The following is a 21,616-nucleotide window of genomic DNA, read 5'->3' on the forward strand; positions in this document are numbered from 1 at the left end:
TAGTCTTAATTGCTGAAATGGTCTGGTTGTTAAAACAGTCTTGGTTGTTAATCCTAGTGTTGTGAAGCGTCTCTTTTTCTCGCTGCCACATTCCTTAAAAGTTGCTGAGATCATTACTCGGGTTCCATTGGCTGCTTTCTCTACTCTGATGCAAAGAATAATTGAAAAACTCTCACAAAAAAAAAAACATGAATTCCCTGGAGGCATTTATATATATATATATTTTTTTTTCCTCTAGGATTTCCTCTAGTACCTGTTAAAAATAAGCAAGATAATTTAAGTGTTTGAAAAAGGCGGTCTATGGTTCGAGCGGAAGTCGAAGCGCGTGATGGAACCTTAACAGAAGTGTGTGAATCCCGAGCAGCGGCCTTCGTTCATCAGTTTAGTTTCCTGTGAGCATTCGTGGAGTGAATGAGCGGCCAGCTGGAACTGTCCCTGAATGTTCGGTAAAAGTGTCTGACTAACATTTGTCAGTAATAAGAGCCAGTAGATGATGAAGTAAGTTGATGTAGACCAATATGGCAAACAAACAGGTGACGGAGTGAGTGGAAGAGATCTACTAAGGCCTCAGGTAAATTTGTATTAACCTCAAGTAACGAAAACTAACCGCGTATCAGATGAAAAATTTTGCTGCAAGTGTAGTATTTCATAAGTCCTTATTAAACTTACACAATATCGAACTAGATAACAAACTTGTGTTACAGAACTACCCACGCTGATCAAACTGGTCTCAGAGGAAGGACGATAAAAATAATTTTTTTGAAATTTTTTCCTGTTAGTAAGAATTGTTGTGGCTCGCAGAAATCCCGTTTAGTAGGCGATGCGTGATCTTTCATTATCATTTATGACAGCTAGTACGCTTGTGAGTAAAGACTTGCTATGGTTGAAATTATAACTGCATAGTACAAATATTTGCTATCTGCCTCATTAATATGCTAAAATATGAGTTACGGGTGCAACATTTTCTGTTATCAAATACCAATGCGAGATTATCTTTTTTTTTTTTTTTGTCTGTGTCTAAGTATAACGAGTGTAAATTTCAGATTATAATGAGTACTCTCTCTCTCTCTCTCTCTCTCTCTCTCTCTCTCTCTCTCTCTCTCTCTCTCTCTCTCTCTCTCTAATACCTATATGAGATTGAGTTTAATCGACACCACAATGGTAAGCAAATCTTGGAGCGAGCCTTCAAGACGTGTGTGTACTGTAGTCCGGATGTGAACAAATATTGGGGTTTTCCTGTTGTTTGTATGACTGAATTCTCTTCATTCATATATCAGTGATAGACAGGTGACATATGGCGTTTCCTGTACCGTCCAGTGAATCTATCATTGTCCTTCATCATGGTATTGCTACATAAATGGTGTTATATCAGCTTATCGCAGCGGAATGGTGTAATATTTATTTGTCTAGCAAGTTTACGGATGAGTGCAAGGCCGAGTGGTGTAGCCTTGACTACATGATGGAGCTTTTCTCTCACCATGAGTATTTTCAAAGGCTGCAGAGATGCTTAGCCGGATTCTATAGACTGTTTTTCTCCTGTTAACTATGTAGAAATATCAATCCATCACTAGAATTAACCTATAAAGCACCCTTATGAAATATCCCTTATAACATTTAATTAAAGCCTTTTGAAAGTAGTGAAGGATGCTGCTATGAAGTGTGTGTGTGTGTGTGTGTGTGTGTGTGTGTGTGTGTGTGTGTGTGTGTGCCGCGTGCGTGCGTGCGTGCTTGCTTGTGTGTGCGTGCTCGCCGCTACCTGTCGCGTCATTTCCGTCGCAATTATGTATAGTTTATGTTCCAGTATACAGCGTGCGCACAGCCATTGTTAGTTATGCCAGTAAATAACGCCAGTGTTTGTTGAAAAAGGGATTATTTATAAGGTGTAGTGAATAAAGCCAGAGGTAGCAAAGCCAGTTTATTTATTTTGTAAAACCAGCAACTTCCACTCCAGCCTACTAGTCAATTATACTCGAGATGAGACAGAACACCAACAACTGAGGTGATGAACGTCATGCGGGCCATCCACTGCTCACTGCTCACGTCACGTACTATAGTAATCTAAAGTTCTAAACCACCCAATGTATAGTCACTATCACAGTTTTGCCACATCCGTACTCCCTTGTCACATAGCAGCTATAGTCCTTCCCAAACCCATACTGCTTAAGCCTTGAACTGGACACTGGTATGTATTCTCTTCCTAAGGCATAATGGAAGCTGTGGCTTAATTGATCTGGGCATCATATGTATTCAGAATCAGAAAACAAGGGAGTCTAGTAACTCTTGTGCGATCTAAGGTTTATAAAGTGTACGAGTAGTATAAGTGTAAACTGAAAAAAAAACGTCTATATAGTTCAGTGTAACAGTGTTGTGAAAGTTTAAAAGTAGTACAAGTTTGAACGCTCACACTTACGGCAAAGAAATGCTCGAGCAGCCGAGCTATTAAATCATTGCTATTTATATTCTATTACAGCGTCACTCGCACTCAGATGATAAAGCAGAAGACAAAGCCGCTGCGATTGGCATGCACTTCTTTCTTTTTAGCTGGCTATTCTGAAGACCTTCGCTGGCTCTCCTGCCGCGACTATTTTCAAAGGCCACAGAGATGACTAGTCTGGGGTTTTCCTGTTCATAATGCAAAACCTTGAAAACAATTAAAACCCCAGGATCATGCCACTGTACATTGATTGATTGGTTAGGTTAGGTTAGAGCGTTTTGATTTGAATGCTGTGGTGTGGCGCGGAAGTGGTGTACAAATCGAAGTTCAGAGAGTATTTCTCCCGTTAGAAGATATAAAAAACGTGGCACGAAAAACGCAGACACACCATTGAAAAAAAGAAAAAGAAAAAGGTGTAACAATTAATAGAATACTCAGAATATTCTTTAATTGCACCACCAGACGAAACAGTGAGTGAAAAAAACGTATTAGCACACACCGGCCACCCATACGCCCACCCATGCACCTCCTTCCGCCGCCACCCGGCACTACGACTTTCAGTACTCATACGTTCACAAGGCTGTTTTCCTATCGTTCTTAGAATTCACATATGAATCCTCTCGCCTCGCACTGCCGCATCTCTCTCTCTCTCTCTCTCTCTCTCTCTCATATGACCCACTGAATAAACTTCAATTGAGACAACTGGTAGAAATTATACTACACGAAGTTGTATACAGCGTAAGTTGGGCATTATGTGTGTGTGTGTGTGTGTGTATGTGTGTGTCGAAGTTGTATACAGCGTAAGTTGGGCCTTATGTGTGTGTGTGTCATTCGTCTGGCAGGGCATATCTTCAGCCTGAGGTTCGCACAGAGTTGCCAGGTCGCAGACTACGCTCCCGCCTAGTCCCACCCCAAAACCAGCCAAAAAGAGCCCAATATGTACGTACATATTTTGGAAATTCCAGAATTGAATAAGGTCCTCATGTTTGAGAAAGGCATGGCATTTTTCTTATGTTTTTCTGTCTTACTATGATTGATCAAGTCAGTGTGATGGGCTCTTTTTGTACTTTTGCAAAATTTGCAAGCTGCATGGTACTCGTCACTCGGAACACTCAAAATCCATTCTTTTAGTCCATCTTCTTTCTCCCAATGTTTGCTATAGTTCTTGCCGTACTTAGGCCATTTACTCATTGTCACTGAGTAAAGCACTTAAAAAAAGTAATGTCACTCGATCAGGCTGGCAGATTCTCACAACATCCGACTGTGGAAGAAGAGAATAGACTGACTTGCTCAGTCCTGCTGGTACTGTGTATTCATGCATTAGAGGTGGGTTTTGGGGATAGGTCAACGGTCAACCACAGCCTTAACGAGGTCGACACATGCCTTCCCTTCGCGACAATCCCCCTGGGGAGACCTGAGGTCGCACCTATCACCTGTATAAACATCCCAGGGCAGGTGGTCTGGCGCCAGTTGAAATTGTCACCTGCCTTAGCTACCTGAGTTAGAATGCAAGGAGAAAACATATTACTATTTCTTATGGCATAACAAGCCCAAAAAACAGCCGGTCAGAATGAAAGCAGCCCAAAAAACCGCCTACCCGCCTACACCAAAATTTTCCCACCCGCGTCGTTGAAAAACCGCCCGATTGGGCGCGAAAACCGCGAACCTGGCAACCCTGGGTTCGCGGCTCGTCTTGGCTTGTGGGTTGTGGCCTCGCACTGTAAGCTGTCACTGTGCAGCTTACCTCCAGCATTCAGAAACTGTATTGCACTTAACAAAAACATGCGTATTGTGTGCTATACATTGCAGTTGGATGGCATTCACGATAGAAGATACGCACATATAAGGCACCACGAGATGCAGACAAAAAAGCAGGGACACAAGGACTAAAAATACACCATTGATAACTCAAACGTATGTGGGCTGGGAGAGGACACACTGCAGTGTCCGGCAGCCCGAGTGACGTCCGAGTACAGTGTGGAACCTTTGGTGTGTTGCTAGTTGTGATCGTTCATGCTCAGTGACAGTTCACCACTCGCTACTCAAACATCACAGTCAGTCGCTACGTGTAGTGGATGTGCTGTGTACGCACGCCTTCTCGTCTTATTGTAACAGGTAATTTGAACACAGTACTCTGATTAATTTTTTCTTTTATAGTATTTTTAACTCTGAGTCCATAAAACTTACAGAATTTGTTATAATTTGGTATATTACTGAACAAAAAGGAAGAATTCTTGTAAAGTTTTCCACTTCCTGACGTAAGCAGCAGAAGGTAGAATGTTAACAAACTACTGAGTGTGTCCGTGTCCTTGGCAAATTGTTACCGCTAATTGTGATGTCCCTTCAGCTACGGAAACTAGGAACTCGAGACCAACTGATGTAAGGAGCAGGATAAATTAAGGAGTGTCAGAGAGAGAGAGAGAGAGAGAGAGAGAGAGAGATCATACAAGTTATACACTATAATAGCACAAATCTTTCTCGTTACAGGAAAAAAAATAAAAAATAAAAAAGATGGCGAATAGTGGAGGTCGCACCAACATCCCCATGGCTGTATTGAGTAGCGGCACTGCTTACCGTGAGTATGACACGATGATAACCACGACAACAATAATGAAACAACGGAACAGGGAAATTATAAAGTGATAGGAAAACATGAAATCATCTCCCTTCCTCATTTATATTAACACGACCTCATTAATTCATATGTGTACATATGAATTAATGGATTACATGGATTGCTTCTCTCTAACTCCTGCTTCTCCTCAATATAGTAAAGAACATAGACGATGAAAGTGACGCGGGACTCTGAACATAAAAAACGGGGACACGAGAAGCATCCCCAACATTCTCCCTACTTACATCCGTGCACCACTCAACTCCACATGATCACTCATACTTTTTTCCTTCGCTTTAATCCTCTTCACATTACAACACTCACTCCTGTTCATTTCTTTCCTCATTTCTGGTTTCCGTCACCGTTTACCTCTTCTTGTTTTCCTCAGCATGGCCACCACCATCACCGTCAGCTTCTGTTAAACATACACAAATCTCAAGGTAAAAATGTGTCCAAGTCTTGAAGGGATCCTGGGATTGAACATCCACGAGGAAAAACATGGCCGGGAAACTCAATTCGATTTTTATAATTCGTGTTAAAAAACGTATTTCATTTATTCTATTATTACATGTATTACCATAATTATTTCTGTTTACTTGTTATTAAACGATATAAGCTTTACTTGTTCTATCTTTATTCGAAACAAGGATTTTCATTAAACCATTTTATGGACATAAGGAAGGGTCTATAGAGGTCAGTAATTTAATGGCCAGTCTTCACTATTTTGATATCCTATATGAGTTTCTGAAGATGTATAAAATAAATAGTAAGCAGAAACTGCAGATGAATATAGAAACGCGTCATGGTACTGAAGTGGTTAACAAACGGCGCCTTTGATCCTCTTTACCGCCACTTTTCATCATTAACAGTTTAAGTCTGTTTAACACCACTCATCCTCTTCCACAGCAGTTAGGACCGTGCACTGCAGATAGAAATAAATGAGATGCCTACGGATAAGTGCATGGCATGAAATCCATATGAGAGCCATGTGGTAAAGAAAAGTATAGACCGTAAAAAGGTGGCACATGCCTTAGGTGGCGCGCGTTGTTTTATCAGTTATCACCGTTATCATTCCCTCACTTGTTTCTTGTTTGTGCCGTTTATCATATGATAATGTGTTCAACTCATCATTTCCTTTGTTATTCTTCCTTGTATATTTTGACCATTGTTTGTTGTTTATTCACGTGCGTTAATGGTACGTTGGCCTTTGAAATATCAGTTAGAACTTGCTTATTATTCCCTCTTTGAAAATATCACCTTAGTTTTATAACTTCCTTTCCTTGCCAATAATAGAATGCCATCTACAGATATAATCCAGATGCCGCCGCAGCCTACCCCGATGACCAATGCTTCACCCACGTGCTGGGAGAGGTAAGGGTGTGTGACTGTGTGGGAGGTGGCAGGGGAGGGCGAGGTTATATTATGTGTAATGTATGTTATAATGCTGACAAAATTCTGAACTGGAATAAGTTTGGATGATGAAAATGCAAAACCAATTTTTATTTTATTTATTTTGATCTTAGGATTAATACTTGTATGATGTCAAGATAGTTAATTTCTTATGTTTAGTTAGAGTTTTTGTAATAGTATGAGGTTTTAGCCATAGCCAGTCCTGTTACCCTATGTCCATATCTACTCAAATTCAGTCATCTAACCTTTTATTTCACGTAAATTTGGTTATCAACTCATTATGGCTTTTCACCATCTGACAGGTTGCAGTGCTGCCTGTGTGGCCCTAAAGATAACACAGACCTAATCGGAGCTGCTCGTGAGGGAAAATATGAACACTGTGAGATAATACTGAAGAAAGGCATTTCAAATATTAATACACAGGACAAGAAGACAAAGCAAACTGCACTCCACATTGCCACCCAGCATGGTAATGAGAGATTAGTTGATCTATTACTGAGCTACAAAGCAAAGCACAACATACAGGACAGTCAGGGAGACACTCCACTGCACCTGGCAATAAGGAATGGTCACCATAGCTGCTCAAAAAGAATTCTGGAATGTGGCAGTCGAAAGACCAACTTAGCAAACAAGGCCTACAACACTCCACTCCACCTTGCAGTAAGAAGAGGTTATAAGGAGATTGCTGCTGATTTGCTCCAGAAGAGTACAGCAAACATTAATGCACCAGACAACAGACAGCAAACTGCACTGCACATTGCCACCCAGCAGGGTAAAGAGGAATTTGTTGATCTATTACTGAATCACCATGCAAAGTGCAGTGTACAGGACAGTCAGGGAAACACCCCACTGCACCTTGCATTGGAAAAAGAAAATTACACCTGCTCAAAAAAAATTCTGGAAACGAATAACATAAATATCGATTTAGTAAATAAGAAATTGGAAACTCCACTTCACATTGCTGTATCTAAAGGTTATAAGGACATTGCTAAAAAACTCCTGGAAAAGAGTACAGCAAAAATTGACGCACAGAACAAGGCAAACAAAGACAGTGCACTGCACATTGCCGCCATTATGAAGAGGGAAGACATTGTTGACCTGCTGCTGGAAAACAAAGCAAAGTCGAATATACAGAACAGTAAGGGAACCACTCCACTCCACCTGGCAGTGAAAAAAAAAAACTTGGTTATTGTCAATAAACTCCTGGAGAGAGGTACAGCAAACATTGATGTGCAGGACATGGAGGCAGAGCAAACTGCTCTGCACATTGCTGCCATGTGTGGTGAAGAGGAGTTTATTAAAGTATTATTGAAACACAATGCAAACTGCAATATACAGGACAGTAAGGGAAACACCCCACTGCACCTGGCAATAGAAAAAGGTCACAACAGCTGTTTTGAAAAAATTCTAGAAGGCAACACAGTAAATATCAATTTAGTAAATGCAGAGCACAACAGTCCTCTCCACCTTGCAGTGAAGGCTGGCTGTGCCACAATTGCTGATAAACTCCTGGACATGGAACCATACCACAATGCAGTGGATGACTCAGGAAACACTGCTCTGCACCTGCTGGCAAAGTGTGGATTCTTGAACTGCTGTGTAAAACTTCTTAAAAAAAATGCTGAGAACCTAAATGCAAAAAACAATATTGGGGACACTCCTCTTCACCTTGCAACCCAGGCAGACAGAGCTGACATTGTTACACTATTCCAGAGTTACCCAAGTGACTGCAATTCACAAAACAACTCACAGAATACCCCGCTGCATCTTGCTGTGAATGAAGGCCATCTCAGCTGTGTGACAGAACTGTTAAAGTTCAACAACTTGATGATTGACTCATCGAACAAGGACGGTTCCACTGCTCTCCACTGTGCAGTCAAGAAGGGCGACTCAGATATTGTTTCGGTGTTGCTGAGCCATCGTGCAGACTGCAATGCAAAAGACAGCTTGGGCAACACACCCCTGCACTGCGCTGTAACCAAAGGGAACACAGCCTGTTGTGAAAAGTTGCTGCAGTGTATTGACTTGGAGATAAATGAAGTTAATACATCTCGGGAAGCTGCACTACACATAGCAGCAAGGTTGGGTCGTTATGGTGTGTGTGACCTGATTTTGAAGCACCCAAAAAAGATAATTGACATTAAGGATAAGCAGGAACATACTCCTCTACACTTGGCAACAGAGGAAAACAATCATGAGGTAGTAAGGTTACTGCTGAGCAAAGGTGCTAACTGGAAGCTGAGAGACAAGCACAACAAAGTGCCACTCCACTATGCTGCTGAAAAAGGGTATGAAATATCATGTGAGTACTTGGTAAATGCTTTTAATGAAAGTGGACAATCTAATGCTTTCAAACTGAAGAACAGAAGAACTCCTCTGATACTAGCAGCCATGGGGGGACACCACCACTGCTGCGAAATGCTGCCACTTGACAATATTGATCTACCAGATAATTTTGGAAAAACTGCTCTCATGTATGCCATAGAAGAAGATTATGTGAGTACTACTTCCTTCCTTCTAAGAAATAATGCTAAAACAGACACAAAAGGCAACAAGGCTAAAAAGAACCTAAAAGAAAAAAAAAGCCACCAGAAACAGAAGAAGCACGAAACGGTCCTTCACTTGGCAGCAGAGAAGAGAGCAGACAAGTGCCTCAGGTTTCTACTACAAGACCCAAACACCAAGGAGCTCCTCTCTAAGACAGATGAGGAGGGTCACACTCCACTACATGAGGCCATCAACAGTGAAGCTCTGGAGTGTGCCAAGATCTTGCTCTCCTATGAAGCATCTCCCACAGCCATCACCAAGATGGGCATGACCCCGCTGCACCTGGCGGCAAAAAAGGGTGATCCGGGCCTCTGCTCGCTACTATTGGAATATGAAATTGACATGAATGCAGAAACCAATGATCAGGAGACACCATTACACCTGGCAGCAAAGCATGGCTGCCTGGATGCTTGTAAAGTTCTGATGAAGAAGAAAGGCATACGAAAAATAGCGAAAGACAAGTCTGGCCGCACACCACTCCATCTTGCAGCAAAGAACGGACATGTGAAGGTGGTTCAGTTCTTACTAAAGAAAGGTGGTCATCCTTATGAAAGGGATGACAAGGACTCCACAGCCTTACATCTGGCTGCTGCCAAGGGTCATCTGCCAGTGTGTGAAATACTGGTCAGCAATGCCACATGCCTGGTGAACACCTTAAACAAGGAAGGAAAGCTGCCTATCGATGTGGCATTTGAAAATGAAAAAGATGATGTGTTTGCATTTCTTATCAGCAAGTTGAAGCCCAAAGCAGAAGATGCTAGCAGTTCTCATTCTGCCCCAAACAAAGACAAAAATAACAAAACAAAAAACACAGAAAAGATTAATCGATTCCACAAGTACATGCACGAAGCACTGCAACCGAAGGGCCAGGACAAGCCAAGAGAGTAAGTTATTTGGATCTTTTTTTTATTTCCTATGATGAAATACTACTTGCATTAATATTTCCAGCTCACTGCAAGGCATCTACTCACTGCACAAAATTTAATAGGTAAAAGTACAGATCCACTTATTGAATTATTCATTGCAAAGTAAAATTAGAAAATTTCTTTTGTTCTGTTACATTAGACTAGAGAGTTGCAGTGAGGCTGTGTGTCATCTTTGAGTACATTGATGCACTAGTAATGTTCTGTCAGGTGTCATGTGTCAGTGTCCCTGCAGGGTCGTCGCTGAGGGCATCCTTGCAAGTGAGTGGTGGACTGCTGCTTTCTTCGTTGAGGAAGAAGAGAAAGACCACAAGTCAGACACAGAGGATGACAGTGAATACTTAGACACTCAGGGACGGAGCCCATACTGTACTAATTTCCATGAAATGATAAAAAGTCACCCAAATCTTGCCCTTAAGGCTCTGGACCACTGTCATGCAAACCTGCCACCAGAGTCTGGCCAGAACCATGACTTCAGACTCTTTGAGGACAATATGTGCTCAGAGGCAGGTGAGTTTTGTTGAGTCTTGTGGTAAGATAGAAAGATTACCATTATTAGTGTCATCATTCTTCCCAGCTTAACCCTTATTTGTGGTCACCAGCTCCAATGAGCCTCTTCCAGATGATTCTGTCTTGAGATATTGTTTCATCTGATCTTTTGTCATTGTGTCCTCCTTGGCACACTCTCTCCACCTGGTTCCTGGTCTTCCCTCTCTTTGAGTTCATCTCACTTCCATTTCCATGACTTATTTAGCACCACACTCCTCTCCATTTCTTCATATCACATGATTAAACCTTGCCTCCTTCAATTTTCATAGACACTTCAATGACCTCTACTAATCCTCTAAAATACTATACTCCTGTCTTATCCTTTCTGGTCACTCCACTCGGCCATCTCATTATCTGCACTTCTGCATGTCAAGCTTTGTTTCTTCTGATGTTTCATCATCATCATTATTCTCACTGTCCTTGGTAATGTTGTGCAGGGATGAAGCACTCTCGCCGGTCACACACCCCCATGGCCGGATGGAGGCTGCTGCAGGACCACCCGGTGAGCCTCATGATGATGAAGGAGGAGTGTCCCGGCTTGCTGCAGCACCCCTTCACAGATAGCTGGCTCAGGCACTTCTGGAGGACGTCAGTGTTCTACAGCTACACAATCCTCCTCATCATTGAGGTGTTGTACCTTGTGTCACTCCACTTCTTCATGGACAATGTGGAGTAAGTGTCTATTGTCTTGTAATAACAGACCAAGAAAATAGTGTTTTGCTCCTTCAGTCTTCCCCTGGCTTACAGTTAAGTGCCAGATATGTTGATGCAACACTGAATCTGAGTGTTGTCTGATATTCTAAGAAAGACTGTATAGCATTTCACTTTGTACTTCCCATGAGTTAGGTTAGCTTCCATACCAGATGTTTTGATGCAAAGCTGTACTTTAACTCACACTGAAGAGGCTGATCTCCTGCCTCACCTCTGACTGCTGAGGGAACTATCATGCAGTTAAGACTTCTCTATCATTATTAACTCAATACATAAACTGTTAGAATAAAAATAACATTTTTTAATCTTGTCCCACAGCTAATATGTCAAACTATAAAAAATGTGTGTAATATTATTTCAATCTGATAAAAATTACTCCTTTTCCCCTATTCCAGCACATAGAATATTGTGACTAAAGTGTGTGTCTTATTTTATAGTAACTGGGTGCAGATACAACACAAGTGCAACACAACCCAGGAGCAGTTCTGTCGCCTCTCATCTTCCCCTGGCACGGCAGAGGTGGCCCTGCACCACACAGACACAACACAGGGTGGGCCACTGCTTGGGATGGCTGTAGCTCAGGTGGACAGCAACTTCAGGTGTTCCCAGCGCACTTCTCTGTGGCAATGGATCTTTGTGGTGGTCATGACCGTAACCATTGCCTCCCTGGAGTGCATCTATGTGTACAGGGTGAGGGGAATACAGTCTGAGCTGCCAACACACTATTCCAGTTTGGCACTTTCCTTTACAGCCTAGCAGCTCAATGGGCATTTTTCTTCTCTAAAATGCTGTATCCCTTTGTCAGTGCTGCTGTACATTGTAGGGATGTAAAGTTTCTTTTCAGTACTTAAGAGTGCTGCATAGATAATAACCATATTTCCTTTTTTGAAGACAGACACTAAAAAAATAGATGAAACTGAAAACTTTTACTACAAACTGATGTACACACTGTTTACCATTCAGGAGATAGTGTTAAGAGTGAAAAGGAAAAAATATCCAATACTAAAAGGCTAAATATTTTCACTGGACAGCTTCGGATGGCATACCTGAAATGGAAAAGATTTCTGAGAATCGTCCAACTCCTCTTGACAATCCTATCTTGGCTGCCGATGGGAATGTGTGGATTTCAGCACAGCATATCAAACGTAAGCATGTTTGAACTCTTGAATGGAGTGGACAGGCAAGGTTCACTGTGTAGCTCACCAAAAACCCTCACAAGTTTCAGCTTCAAAAAGGCTAGCCACAGCTCCTCTTTCTTATTACACACTATTATCAATTTTAATGCATGCTACAGGCTATAGATGTTCAAATGATGCCACTGATGCCCAAATCTTAACTAGTTATGAAAAATATTCTGAAAGCTTGTGTGCTGCACCTCACCATATTGTAAAGGCTCCAGTGTAATTCAAGTGACATGGGTTTGTAAGGGTGTTGTTACATTTCTAGTGACAGGTTAACTAGATTTATAGTTATCAATAGGGAAACTGCTCGAGACCCTAGCTAAGATGGACATGATGAGAGAGCAGTGTGTGTGTGTGTGTGTGTTTTCAATGAGGTCATAAGTATAGCAGTGTGTGTATACATTTGTTGCAGGAGTGGCAGTGGCACTTTGGCATCGTTGGGCTGCTGCTGGAGTGGATCCTGATCATCGGGAGACTCAACGAGCTACCAGTGCTCTTCGTCTTCATGCCAATCACAAGACGGTTTCTTTTTGGCTACATAAAGGCTCTCCTCTATGTTACATCACTTCTGTTTGCATTTTCTTACATCTTCCAATTATTGCTGGATGACCACGAAGCGTTTGATTCCCGGCCCAAAGCCATGGTAAAGATGATCGTGTGGCTGTTTGGCGACCTCAACTACGACTCCACCTTTGTTGAGAAGCCGCCACTCCACCCTATCATGACGACACAGATGTTTGTGGCCTTCATCATCATCATGTTTGGCTTCATTGCCAACTTGGCCGTGACACTTCCCTCGGACAGACTGGAAGAGTTCAGGAAAGATGCAGCGTTCTTCCAGAAGCTGACTCAGAGCACACTTCTCCTGGAGATACAGGCGTGCTTCCCTTGGTCCCTGTGCCAAAAATTGAATGACAAAGATGATAAGCATAAAAGCAACAGAATAATAACATGGATCAACAAAACACTGCAGGAAATCTTCAGTGCAGATATCATACAAATATCTAAGAAGCGAAAAGACAACCCTCTACAAGAGCTGGAGCAGCAGGTGGCCACCCTTGTCGACATGTGCCGGGAGCAGGGCAAGGAGGTGAAGGAACTCAGGCAGCAACTTGATATTCTCTACAAATTCATGGCTGAAAGGGACTGAGAAACCAGTCTTCTTATGTAGTGCCATGAAATGTGCTATGTTTTTTCTTTCTCCATGAATACTTAACGACAACCAGTGTGTGCAGCAATGCGGCACAAACTACATGAGTATAATGCTGTGCTCTTAACTCTTCAACTATCCCATCTAAGGGACACCAGAGTGATTGTACAGGGAGTGAGGTGCTATATGGCAAAACATTGCCATTGAAGGAAAAGAATTTTAGTAAAAGGAACCAGATGGGAAGATGAGTGATGGTGTGGCTATGTGGTGCAATGTGGTGCCTCTCTGGACGACCACAGAAGATACACATGTGGACAGGGCAGGAGCTGAGGATATTGTGCATTGCTGTGACGAGGCTGTGGCGGTCCAGGTGTGTTGACAAGGTGCTGGACACTGATAACAGTTGCAATACTAGTTGTGCTATGAATGCAGAGGTTTTATTCTTAAGTATTTTTAGTATTTTATTGCACCAAAAAATATAAGTAGTGGTTTTATAAATTTAATAACAAAGAAATACAATGTAAAGCAATTTTCAATCATAATTTGTAACACAGAAAAGCTTATCTGCCTAAACAAGATAGTGATGTCTATGGTGTCCATGGTAATTGTTGCTTTTGTAGTGCTATGCTATTGTATAGTTTTGAATTAGTGTTAGGGGAGTGATGGCAGCTCAGGAGACTGTGGAGACTAGTGACTCACCTCACCGCAGTAAAGATAAAAATAAAGTTTCAGAATTATTGAGGGTTTTTTTAAGGCAAAATATCAACATCATTATTTCTAGTATTAGAATTTTGGATTTATTGGTTACCTCAATATTGAGGAACAGAATTACTGCCAGTCACTGCTTGTTGGTTATGGCTGGCAAGGATATTATCATCAATTTATTGGTTATGATCACTTTTTTTATGTTGTGCCTAGCAATGTCAATGTAAAATATATAAACACTTCAAAATTCTACTCCTGATCTGAAATTACACAGAAAACAGAGCAACTACATTCATCACAGTTGACATTTACTTACATCTGAGAGAACACTAGTTAATGTTTATCCCTTTGGTGGCTTTTCCTCCTCCTCCAGGCTTGGGTCGTCCTTTGCCTGGGCATAAGGGAAGACTACAGTGCAGGCAGGAAGGGCAGCCTCTATGTCCCTCAACACAGCCTCCTTGTCCTTGATTTCTGGGAGGTCATACAGCAGAAGGTAGTTGAGGTTCCTGTGAGAGAGAAAGACAGAGAGCAAGAGATTGAAGAAAAGAGAGGATGATAAATAAAAGTATGACAAAAATTTAAAATACTAGAAAATTTAAGACAAAGATGAGAGAGAGAGAGGTTAAACAGATAACCAAGCACCACACAATGTTTGAAGGACGAGAAACACTTCAAACACTTACAAGGAACACTTATGCAACACTTACTCTAGCTCTTTGATGTATTTCAGTCCCTCAGTGGTGATGTTCCCACAGGAAGAAATCTGCAGCTGCTTGAGGGAGGTCTTTAGCAGGGGCAGCTGACTGAGGGCGGCGTCTTCAAGGTAGGTGGAACGGTGGAAGATGATGCGACGAATGTGTTTGCAGCCTCCTGATGGGAAAGTACCTAGGTGTTGAGCTGGGGTGTTGACATGATGTGTTGCTGTGCTGGTGTGTTGATGTGATGTATTGGTGTGTTAACCCGTTCGGTACCAGGACATGATTTCATATTCATTCTGGTTAGTATCTGGTGATTTTATATAGCTTCAGAAATTTACATGCAGGACTAAGAGTGAGGACTGTGGCCATTAATCTTCTGACCTCCATAGATCCTTCCTAATGTCAATAAAATCATCTAATCATATCCAAAACTCAAGGTAAAAATGCATCCCAGTACTGAAGAGGTTAAAATGATGTACTGCTGTGTTGATAATGATATACTGGTGCGTTGAGATGAGGTGTTCCTTTCCTCTAATGTCCTCTAACCTGCACTCGCCATTAAAACATGCACCACAACCACTATACTGCCAACCACACCTCTACCTCACCAGCACCACCTACACCACTAACACACATTAACCATCACCTAACCTAACCACCACCACCACCACCCCACACGTACTGAAGTGAGGGAAGCCAATGTGCATGACGGCAGAATCTGTAGCGTCCACCTCCTCAATTTTCAGATGCCGACCGCCTGTTGCTGGGAGGGAATTGTAATCCTTAGTCCATTGGTCGCGGTCAAGCCAGCGCACCACAGCACCACACCGCAGCAGCCACTCGGCACAAGCCCGGTCAGCCCCCACCTCCTTAATACGGTTCTCGTCCACTCTGGCAAACATACGCCTATATTCAGAAATGCCTTCCCCTCTCACTACGACAATTTTCCAAGGCCACAGAGACAACCGGCCGGGTTTTCAGGACAGTTATTGCTCTTAATAAACTAGAAATTTTGCCAATCAATCACCAGAATCATAAAAATACTTTTTAAAAACACAAATACCTTCAACTGTAGCATTTGGAAAACAGTGATGGTGACAGCAAAGCATTTCAGAATATGGACTATAGTGTCACTGTTTACTTGTTACCACCATACATATATCAGAAAAATTCACCAATATACAGATGCACAGAGTGTCACAGAGAATCGTATCAGGTAGCACCCACTTGTTGAAGATAGCGTTAAGCCAGCCCCATAGATGCCGGCAGTGGTGTGGCCCTGTCCCTCTCCCTCTCTCCCAAGATGCTGCAGTGGTGGTGGTGGTGAGTCTAGCAGGCGGCAGGGTGTGGAGGCCCCGGCACACCGCTCTCTGTGGTGACTGGAACACACGCTGGTGGTGGCAGGGGTGGAGTGAGAATGTAATGGTGGTGATGGTGGAGGCAATAGGAGTGATGTGTTCATGTGTGGTGTAGTCAGTCTCTCTCTCTCTCTCTCTCTCTCTCTCTCTCTCTCTCTCTCTCTCTCTCTCTCTCTCAAATTACAAATAGAAACCAACGCCAATTAAAGAACCAGTAAATTGAACCGACAGAACATTTTATTCATTGCATTATGTACGTGGGTATGTATGTATGTACAGACAACTATTTGGGGAGGATCTTGTCAAAATCGACCTGATCTAATCTCTTGGCCGGTATTGTCACGCTGGGGAGGAGCTGGGTCACCATTCCTGTGGCCACCGTGACGTTATTCTCCCTGATGGTGAAGGACTGGCCCAGTGACAACACCATTCGCTGCAGTAGAGTCACCTCCACCGTGTTGTGTTCCCCTGCAAGTGTTTTGAACGGAAGTACAGAGGATAAGGAAGAGAGTACTGCAGTGACACCTTAGAATATTCATTACCATTAACCTCTTTAGTACTATGACGTGTTAAAATATTCATTTTGCTTACTATTTGGTGATTTTATACAGCTTTAGAAACATATGTTGGGATTAGAATAGTTAAGACTCTGGCCATTAATCTTCTGATCTCCACAGACCCTTCCTAATGCAAATAAAATCGTGTAACCATACCCAAAAATCAAGGTAAAAAAATATATCTCAGTACTGAAGGGGTTAACATAAGTACGAAAAAGGAGCAGTATGAGAGGGAAAGGATGCATGTACTAACACTAGTATGAACACCAGGAACTCTTGGTGCTTCCAGACACAAGACACACCTGGCATTATCATAGCAACACCGGCAGGCAAGTCAATCCGGCAGGTGATGTTCCAAGTGTTACTGAACATCTGCTGAATGTAAGCAGAAGTGATGGGTCTCCGCCTGCCCCCCTCGCCACTGCTCAGGAAGTATATGGTGCTCTCAAACCTGCAATGGTGGTAGGTTGAGACAATTTCAGTCTAGAGGATGCTTTTACAGTTGCCTCTTGTCGTCCTCGGGGGTTAGCTAACACATGTGCCTTGGTTGGGAAAATATACTTAACTCTTAACTTAAAAAGAGCCTCCAAGGTACTTTTTATCTTTGGCACACTCTGAAACCACTTCTAGGAGCAAACCCACAACTTTGGGAGCCATTTTACATGTTAGTTACTGTTCAGCTTCCAGTGTTTATCAATACAGGCCCTGACCTCTGAAGTGTTAGATGACCACTTCCCACAATCACCAGTAGTATGTTAACTTATTTACATTCCACATACATTCATAAATTTTGTAATCTATTGACATTATACTGAGACCAACAGCATTCACTCCATCACCTCTTTCCATGTCTATGAACTGAGAAAACACTGTATTACTTGTAAACATACAACACTGAGCATAGAGCTTGCCTTAGCCCTCTCACTTCTTATCTTACTGATGAATCAAGACAACACTGCCACCACCACCTTACCTATTGACATACTTCTTGGAGCCCAGAGCACACAGACTCATGCCCCGTGCCAGCGCCTCGATCCGCACTCCTCGCAGCAACACACCCACATTCTCACCGGCCCTGGCACTCTGCACCTTCTTCCTGAACACCTGGGGAAACACAGTGACAGGTGATGTGTTTCAAGCAGGTGACAATGGCAGGCACTGACCAACAACACTTCACCTTCCTTCCTTCCTTCTCACCTGCACATCAGTGGCCACAGTCTTGATGCGGCGATCAAAGCCCAGCAGCTCAGCATCAGCACCGCGCTCCAGCACCCCCTGCTTCAGAGTGCCAGTGACCACTGACCCTCGTCCTGGCACAGAGAAGTAGTTGTCAAGAGGCAGTAGGAAGGGCGAGGTGAGGTCCCTGGTGGGGGGCGTGAGGTAGGTGTCCATGACCTCCAGTAGCTTGTGGATGCTCTGCTCCCCTAGCGGCCCATTGTCCCCTTCCAGCGCCAGGAGGGCTGAGCCGTACACAAAGGGAGCGTCTGTCCCATCGAAGCCAAAGTGGTCCAGCAGCTCCCGCATCTCTATCTCCACCAGCTCCAGGTACTCCTCATCCACTAGGTCAGCCTTGTTCACAAACACCACCACGCGCTCCACTCCTGCCTGCCGTGCCAGCAGCAGGTGCTCGCGTGTCTGGGGCATCTGACCATCATTTGCTGCCACCACCAGGATTGCCCCGTCCATTTGTGAGGCGCCGGAGATCATGTTCTTGACATAGTCTGCGTGTCCAGGGCAGTCCGTGTGGGCGTAATGCCTGCGGGGAGCAACACCTTACCATCACGTCTGTCGTGCACATCTGTCAAATGCTTAGAAAGATGTATCCTACACAACCTAATCTAACCTAACACACATTCCACACACAAGACCAGTGAACACAGTAAGCATAAGGAAAATAAGGAAAGCTGTAGGAAGCCATCAGGTATACACATGGCAGTTCCTGTATGAAATGTACTACTTATTCCCACCTATCATGACCATCCATAAATCTGTGTAACATCTTAAAGCTCCCTAATGACCCGGCACTAACAATCAAACACAAATTAGAACACCTCAGATTGGTGGAGTAGGAGACATGTGCTGTGTTGATGGTGATTCCCCGCTTCTTTTCCTCAGGTGCCCGGTCAATCTCGTCGTAGGAGACAAAGTTAGACTGGCCGGTTCTTTGCAGTACCTTGGTGATCGCTGCTGTCAGAGTGGTCTTGCCATGGTCCACGTGGCCAATGGTGCCAACGTTGCAGTGGGGAATGTCATCTTCTTTACTGGTGCTGAGGAGAAACCTGACTGCTGCCACCTGGAGTGAGTGCAATGTTGTTGTGTTAGTCAGGTCAATGTCTGCAGTCAGGTGTGTTCTTGAATGATAAACTAAAGACTATACTTACAATTTTAATCTGTTGAGGTATAGGGAATGTCTTATTGTGGGCGAATAATGGCAATGGTAAGACAGCAGAGTTAATGGGTTAACTTTGGATGTATGCTGCTCAATGCTACACATTAAGTCCTCATGCTTGATTCTCTTACAGGCAGGAGAATAAAGTAGTATATTTAGAGAGAGAGAGAGAGAGAGAGAGAGAGAGAGAATGGTACAACAGACTATAAAGTAACTCACTGATATCTTGTGGTGGTTTTGGAACAGCCTCAGCTTTGGGGACTGAGTCAGGAGGTGGTGTGTTAGTCTTCCCAGCTGATACATCTTCCTCCCTCATGAGAAATCTTCAAGGACCAGTTTCATTTATCACCTACGATGTGGATGGAACTTCACTCTTCAGAACGTGATGTTTCTCAATGGCCTGATAAAAAAAAGGTTAATATCAAGACGAGACACATCCCTGCATTTATTAAAGTTATTGGCTCTTAACCACCAACAAACTTAGGGATCTGATAGGAAAGGGATTTTTGGATCGGAAAAACTAAAATATGGTCAAATGTCACTCTTGCTATGATAAATAAGTGGGAGTTACTGTTGTTATGAAGGGCGACATCTTTGAAATTACAGAAAATCTCCAGCAATCATCAGTCTATCCTTGCACACTAATATAACCAAGCATTATTTAACATAGCTTAGCTTAAATTAGGTTAAGTACTGCTAGGTTATAGTGTCTCTAAGGAGGTATAGACTCTTCCTCCCTTCCTGTCGCTGCTGTACCTGTGCCCAGTACTGGAGGTACTGAACACGAGGGAAGAACTACACTGCTTTCTCCGGCCTGGCGGTGTGAAAACAATAAAGAACGATCTACCTGCCGACACACACCCAGCCCACAAGCACCCTATGCACGGCTGAGGGCGTGACACTACCTTAACGAAAATAAAACTTCTTGCATTCCATACCTGGCATAGTTATCACTACTTTATACTGCTGCAAAACAATAAAATTACTCTCAGTTTTAGGAGAGAGGAAGAAATTCTGTGTCCGGTCACCCGCCGGCCTCCATACAGTCAGCTGTTTTTGTTTACATTTGACGATAAGAAGTCAATTTACCTCAAGCTGTTAAGAAATTTCTTACTTAGAAAATTGCAGTATGGTATTTATGTATTTTTTTTATCATGTTAACATATGAATTTCTTATCTATTAGTGTCCACTTATTCATCTCGACATTATGAATATTCATGATGATTCTACACTATCTAGGGAGTTTCATGCAAATGATTTGGGATAAAAAATTTACATGAATATTTTTTTTTAATTCATATATTTAATTTTTGCAAGCTTTTTTTTTTCCTTTTAAACTTTGCGTTGATCATCTCTACATTATAGGAAAGCGGCTCAGCAAGGTACCAGCAAGAACCCCGGAGGGGGCCTTGTTTAAATTTGTGTTGTGAAATTACGTCTGCCACTTATGTAGTGCCACCAGGGATCAGCGTGGCACCAGTTAGCCATTGTCAAGCAGCTGCCCTCGAGTGACGCCCTGGCAACATGTGGAGAAGGTGGGAGCTGTGTTTGTTGTGACTGTAGCTTTGTTGTTGCTGTCATTGTCATGCGCCATTAAATATGATTATCGCTACCGATTGACAAACAAAATAACTTCTTACTTTATTGCATCGAGTTACAGTTCTGCTGCCATGTGTAACTGCGTGTCTGCGTCATCACCTCGTTAGACTGGCTGTAGAGAAAGGGGAAGATAACACACACACACACACACACACACTGAGGAAGCTGGGACTGACCACATTAGAAGAGAGAAGAACAAGAGGAGACATGATAACTATGTACAAATTGGTGAACAAGATTGACATACTGGACAGAGAGTTGATAAAGGTGACCACAAGTAATCATCTCCGAGGACATGGAAAAAACCTAATAAAGGACATCTGTCTAAATGACGTGAGAAAATACAGTTTCCCGCATCGTAGCATTGATAAGTGGAATAAACTGAGCAGTGATGTCGTTGACGCGGTGTGTGTCAATCAGATGAGAGATATGACAGGAATGGACAAGGAGACAGGTCACAGAGACCTTAGCTCGAGCTCTGTAATACACAAATAGGTAAATACACACACACACACCGCGTAGTATAGTGGTTAGCCCGCTCAACTCACAATCGAGAGGGCCGGGTTCGAGTCCCGGGGCGGCGAGACAAATGGGCAAGCCTCTTAATGTGTGGCCCCTGTTCACCTAGCAGTAAATAGGTAAGGGATGTAACTCGAGCGGTTGTGGCCTCGCTGTCCCGGTGTGTGGAGTGTGTTGTGGTTTCAGTCCTACCCGAAGATCGGTCTATGAGCTCTGAGCTCGCTCCGTAATGGGGAAGACTGGCTGGGTGACCAGCGGGCGACGGAGGTGA

General features: G+C 43.0%; 2 protein-coding genes across 8 annotated transcripts; one reads left to right on the plus strand and one right to left on the minus strand.

Annotated features, from left to right (window-relative positions):
• Positions 1 to 384: 384 nt before the first annotated feature.
• On the plus strand, positions 385 to 14,256 carry LOC123510209 (serine/threonine-protein phosphatase 6 regulatory ankyrin repeat subunit B-like). Of its 4 annotated transcripts, none has more exons than XM_045265128.1 (9): positions 385 to 446; positions 4,922 to 5,009; positions 6,356 to 6,419; positions 6,761 to 9,889; positions 10,164 to 10,438; positions 10,915 to 11,149; positions 11,626 to 11,878; positions 12,220 to 12,333; positions 12,782 to 14,256. In XM_045265128.1, the coding sequence occupies exons 2-9, from the start codon at positions 4,946 to 4,948 to the stop codon at positions 13,517 to 13,519; spliced, it is 4,872 nt and encodes a 1,623-aa protein (XP_045121063.1). In that variant the 5' UTR covers positions 385 to 446; positions 4,922 to 4,945; the 3' UTR covers positions 13,520 to 14,256. The 4 variants fall into 4 exon arrangements, with proteins under 4 accessions (XP_045121063.1, XP_045121061.1, XP_045121065.1 ...); XM_045265126.1 differs by having other exon boundaries at positions 391 to 498; XM_045265130.1 differs by lacking the exon at positions 385 to 446 and adding an exon at positions 463 to 571.
• Positions 14,006 to 20,888, minus strand: LOC123510210 (elongation factor Tu-like). 4 transcript variants are annotated; one of them, XM_045265134.1, is made up of 11 exons: positions 20,868 to 20,888; positions 19,446 to 19,626; positions 18,889 to 19,130; positions 18,035 to 18,593; positions 17,811 to 17,941; positions 17,140 to 17,288; positions 16,594 to 16,748; positions 16,150 to 16,313; positions 15,605 to 15,813; positions 14,932 to 15,094; positions 14,006 to 14,730 (listed from the first exon to the last, which is right to left on the minus strand). In XM_045265134.1, the coding sequence occupies exons 2-11, from the start codon at positions 19,527 to 19,529 to the stop codon at positions 14,565 to 14,567; spliced, it is 2,022 nt and encodes a 673-aa protein (XP_045121069.1). In that variant the 5' UTR covers positions 19,530 to 19,626; positions 20,868 to 20,888; the 3' UTR covers positions 14,006 to 14,564. The 4 variants fall into 4 exon arrangements, with proteins under 4 accessions (XP_045121069.1, XP_045121066.1, XP_045121067.1 ...); XM_045265131.1 differs by lacking the exon at positions 20,868 to 20,888 and adding an exon at positions 20,165 to 20,294; XM_045265132.1 differs by lacking the exon at positions 20,868 to 20,888 and adding an exon at positions 20,213 to 20,288.
• Positions 20,889 to 21,616: the final 728 nt, after the last annotated feature.

This window comes from Portunus trituberculatus, chromosome 28 (genome assembly GCF_017591435.1).
Source record: "Portunus trituberculatus isolate SZX2019 chromosome 28, ASM1759143v1, whole genome shotgun sequence".
Taxonomy (NCBI): domain Eukaryota; kingdom Metazoa; phylum Arthropoda; class Malacostraca; order Decapoda; family Portunidae; genus Portunus; species Portunus trituberculatus.